At 41.2% G+C, this 5,053-nt stretch overlaps 1 protein-coding gene across 1 annotated transcript in view; it reads left to right on the top strand.

Annotated features, from left to right (window-relative positions):
- The window catches only part of EMH_0028020 (Probable PRP16-RNA-dependent ATPase, related), a gene marked incomplete at both ends in the record, with an annotated part of 7,976 nt that extends 3,260 nt beyond the window's left edge, over window positions 1–4,716 (top strand). Inside the window, 5 exons of the mRNA XM_013497469.1 lie at window positions 1,065–1,590; window positions 2,714–2,818; window positions 3,073–3,255; window positions 3,723–3,837; window positions 4,277–4,716. Of these exons, the coding sequence (XP_013352923.1) occupies window positions 1,065–1,590; window positions 2,714–2,818; window positions 3,073–3,255; window positions 3,723–3,837; window positions 4,277–4,716 (1,369 nt within the window). The remainder of the gene's footprint in view (window positions 1–1,064; window positions 1,591–2,713; window positions 2,819–3,072; window positions 3,256–3,722; window positions 3,838–4,276) is intronic.
- Between the last annotated feature and the right edge of the window lie 337 nt (window positions 4,717–5,053).

The following is a 5,053-nucleotide window of genomic DNA, read 5'->3' on the forward strand; positions in this document are numbered from 1 at the left end:
CACCAAATTATTATTGTTGTAGGAGAAACAGGCAGCGGAAAAACAACACAACTGACGCAGTATCTGCTTGAGGAGGGGTATGCAACATCCCCTGCTGCTGCAGCTGCAGCAGCAGCAGCAGCAGCAGCACCACCGAAAGCTGGGTCTAAAGCAGCAGCAGCAGCTGCTGCTGCTGGTGGTGGTGGTGCTGCAGCAGCAGAAGCTGTAGCAGCATCAGGGGGAGTGGGTTTATTTTCTCAAGGTATAATAGGGTGTACACAGCCTCGTCGTGTTGCTGCTGTTTCTGTAGCTAAGCGTGTTGCTGAGGAGATGGATGTACAGCTGGGAACAACCGTTGGCTATTCTATTCGTTTCGAGGATTGCACTTCACAAGAAACTTCAATTAAATATATGACGGATGGCGTGCTGCTCAGAGAAAGCCTCAGCGATCCAGACCTAGATAAATATAGCTGCATTATCATGGATGAAGCGCATGAAAGGCAAGAACAAATGTTTTATATTATGTTATATATTATTATGTTTTATTATGTTGTATTATATTGTTATATTATATTGTATTGTATTATATTTTATTATATTGTAGTATATTGTATTATATTATTTTATGTTATATTGTATTATATTATATTGTATTATATTATATTATATTATATTATGTTATATTATAATATAATATAATATATATACTATATTTCCTTCATATATTATATATTCATGCTGTTTATATTAGTGGTTCTGTTGCTGATCATCCTAATCTTCGTACTGCTGCCCATGCTGCTGCTGCTGCTGCTGCTGTCAGTGCTGTGGCTACTGCTGCTGCTGCATTTATGCATATAGTGCTGCTGATGCTGCTCCTGCTGCTGCTGCTGCTGCTGTTGTTGTTGCGACGAGTTTGTTTCTGACTGTAGTTTGTTCGATGCTTGGATTTGGGGTTTGTTGGTGTTTCTTCATTTGCTGGGGGTGGCGGTATATCACCTTTCTTGCCTTTAGGGTTTAGGGTTTAGGGTTTAGGTTTTAGGGTTTAGGGTTTAGGGTTTAGGGTTTGTGTTTTATGTGTTGTTTAGGTCTTTGAACACGGACATATTGTTTGGTGTATTGAAGGGGGTAGTGGGTCGTCGTCGTGATTTCAAGTTGATAGTAACATCAGCAACGATGGATGCTGATCGTTTTTCTTCTTTTTTTGGTGGTGCAGTGATATTTAATATTCCGGGTAGAACATTTCCAGTAGAAGTTGAATTCGCTCGGTGTATACCCGATGACTATGTTGACGCAGCAGTACAGAAATGTTTAGCTATACACTGCAGCACGCCTCCCCCTTCATCAGGAGATGCAGCAACAGCAGCAGAAGGAGAAGAAGAAGGAGGAGGAGATATTCTTCTCTTTATGACGGGACAGGATGATATTGAGGTTTCTTGTATTCTGCTTGCATCTAGACTTGAACAGCTAGGAGAGAGAGCTCCACCTCTCACTATATTACCTATATATTCTCAGCTTCCTGCTGATTTACAGGCAAAGATATTTGAGCCATCGAAATATAGAAAAGTTATTGTAGCAACAAATATAGCAGAAACATCTCTGACTGTTGATGGTGTACGATATGTTGTAGATTGTGGTTTATGTANGCAACAAATATAGCAGAAACATCTCTGACTGTTGATGGTGTACGATATGTTGTAGATTGTGGTTTATGTAAACTGAAAGTGTTTAATCCTTCTATAGGTATGGATTGCCTTCAGGTTACTCCTATATCCCAAGCGAATGCAAATCAAAGAAAAGGTAGAGCAGGTCGTACAGGTCCGGGTAAATGTTTTCGTTTATACACAGAAACTGCATTTATACGTGAGATGTTGCCTCTTACAGTACCAGAAGTGCAACGAACAAACCTCAGCAATGTTGTATTGCTGCTGAAGAGTATAGGGGTTCAGGACCTACAAGAATTTGACCTTATAGATCCTCCCCCATATGATAACCTATTAGATGCAATGTTTCAGTTGTGGGTATTAGGGGCTCTCGATAACAATGGAAATATAACACAAACAGGACAAAAAATGTCTGCTTTCCCTCTTGATCCTCCTTTATCGAAGATGTTGCTAGCTGCTTCTGAGCTTGGTGGTGTCAGTGAACTCGTTTCTATTGTATCTCTTCTCTCTGTTCCTTCTATATTTTTTGTTGCAAAAGAAAAACAACAAGAAGCTGAAAGTCTTAAAGAAAAATTCTTCGTTCCTGAAAGCGATCATCTTACTCTATTAAATGTATTTCAGCAATGGAAACGAGCAAAGTGCAATCCTCAGTGGTGCCTCAAACATTTTGTACAACCAAAGGTATATCTTTTTCTTTTCTTTCTTTTTATTTTTTTCGTTTTTTTTNTTTTTTTTCGGCTTTTGTTTTCTCCTTTGTTTGGGTGATTTGCTTACTCTCTTTTGTTTCCTTCGTTTTGTTTCTCTCCTCTTTTGTGTTGTACACTTTGTATAATATAAAACACTTCTGTGGTTCGTTTCTTCTTTCTTCTATCTCCTTTCTCTGTCTTTATGTTTTTTCTGTTTCTTTTTGTTTTCTTTGCCTCAGTTTCTTTCTGCCTTTTGTGTCTTCTTTTGTTTCTTTATCTGTGTTTCTTTCTTCTTCACGTATTTGTTGTTGTTGTTTATATTGTTTATTGTTTCATTTTTTTCATTTCTATTTTTATTTTATATTTCTGTTTCTTTTTCTATTGCAGGCTATGCAGAAAGCAAGAGAAGTCCGCGATCAGTTGGTGGATACAATGAAGCAACAGGGAATAGCTGAAATATCCTGCGGTACAGATTGGGATGTTCTTAGAAAGGTATTCATTTCTATATTTTTTCTTCCTTTTTTGTTTTTGTTCTTTTTTCTTTTTCTTTTAATCCTTTTTCCTTTTTTTGTGTTCTTTTTCTCCTTCTGTGCCCCCTTTTGTTCTTCTTGGTTTCCTTCTGTCTTCTTTGCGCACGACACAACAGGCAGCAGTTTCTCGATACTATTATTATTATTTTTATTATTATTATTATTATTATTATCATTACTATCTTTGTTATAATTATTTTCTGTGTGTGCATGCAGGCCATTTGCGCTGGTTATTTCCACCACGCCGCGAAGCTGCGTGGCATTGGTGAATATGTAAATCTGAGGACTTCTGTTCCCTGTCATGTGCATCCAACATCAGCTCTTTACTCAGCTGGATATACACCTGAATACGTCGTCTATCATGAGCTCCTCCTTACCACCAAGGAATACATGCGAAATGTACGCACACAATCCAGGGTTTAGGGTTTACTGGCTAGGGTTTAGGGTTTAGGGGTAGGCGGAGGGCTGTAGGGTCCAGCAAATAGTTATAAACTGTTGCAGGGATATTAGGGTTTAGGGTTTAGCAGTACAGGGCCAGCAAGCAAAGATAAAGAAGTGTTTAGGGTCTCGGGTTTCGTGTTTATAGTTTGCGTGGTGTCTGCTATTTCTTTGTCTCGATTGTTTAATTTGTTATATTTTTTTGTTTTTTTTTCCTGTGTTGTTGTTTGGTGTTGTTTTCGTTCGTGCTGTCTGTACACTCCATGATGAGTAAGTCTTTGTTTTATCTTTTCATTCTATTTACTTTTTTAATCGGTCCTATCTCTCTTCCGATCAGCCCTGCGATTTCCGCCTCCACCACCCTCTAGTTTCTGTTCAGGATTAGGGTTTAGGGTTTAGGGTTTAGGGTTTACGCGTTGCCGCTGCAGGTGACGGCAGTGGACGCGCGGTGGCTGGCTGAGTTAGGGCCCATGTTCTTCTCTATCCGCAAAATGGGAATGGGTGGGGGGCGGCTTCAGGCTGAAGAAGATGCAGCAACAGCAGGTAAAGGTCCTNCCGCAAAATGGGAATGGGTGGGGGGCGGCTTCAGGCTGAAGAAGATGCAGCAACAGCAGGTAAAGGTCCTGTTGCTGCTGCTGCTGCTGCTGCTGTTGCTGCCGCTGCTGCTGTTGCTGCCGCTGCTGCTGTTGCTGCTGCTGCTGCTGCTGCTGCTGCTGCTGCTGCTGTTGCTGCTGCTGCTGCTGCTGTTGCTGCCGCTGCTGCTGTTGCTGCTGCTGCTGCTGTTGCTGCCGCTGCTGCTGCTGCTGTTGCTGCTGCTGTTGCTGCCGCTGCTGCTGCTGCTGCTAGGGTTCGGAAATTTCGTCTTATCGAATGTTTTCTCTTCAATGCATGTGAGGGGCTTCGCCAGGCTCTACAGTGTCTTGCTTAGGGTTTAGGGTTTAGGGTTTAGGGTTTGGGTGTGCGGTATGTTGGTGGGGTGCAGCCTTTGAGGCCCAAATGCAGAAAGATGCGCTGCGGCAGCAGCAGCAGCAGCAGGCAGCAGCAAAGGCAAATCAGCGAGAGCACGTTGAAGCAACAGCAGGCCGTCGGCGTAGGACAGCAGCAGCAGCAGCAGCACCAGTAGCAGCAGTAGTAGCAGCAGATACAGAGACAGATATACAGCAGCAGATACATGAAAATGTTATAATAAAAACCGAAACAGACAAAGAAGATGAAGCTGCTTTCCTTAGGTTAAAACGTCTACGCTCAGTCGTCAGCTCGAAGCCCTCCCCCCATCTGCTGCTGCGGGGTGTAAAGACAGAAGAAACACAGGAAGAAACAAAGCCCGAGCAGCAGCAGCAAGCAGCGCATGCAACCAAACAGCAACAGCAACAACAGCAGCAGCAGCAGCAGCAAACAGCAAAACCGCCGAAAGATGAATAATAGCAGTATAAACGCAGTCATCCACAAACAGGCTCAAACGCCAATCTCTTCTTTTTGTTTTTGTTTATGGCGTCAATACTCCGTTACTTCTTTTCTTTCTTTTTTATTTGCTTTTGTCACATTCTGCGCGTTTCTTATTTCTTCTCGAGTTCTCTGTTTTTGTCTTCGTCGCTTTTTTCTTCTTTTTTGCGTTTCTTTACACCACAGCGTATCCACATATCTATAGACATATAGTATACAACAGTCTACGAAATAGATATATAGTTTTGAACATATATATATATATATATATATATATATATATATATATATATATATATATATATATATATATATA

This window comes from Eimeria mitis, genomic scaffold (assembly GCF_000499745.2).
Source record: "Eimeria mitis Houghton genomic scaffold, Emh_scaff27, whole genome shotgun sequence".
NCBI classification, from domain to species: Eukaryota; Apicomplexa; class Conoidasida; order Eucoccidiorida; family Eimeriidae; genus Eimeria; species Eimeria mitis.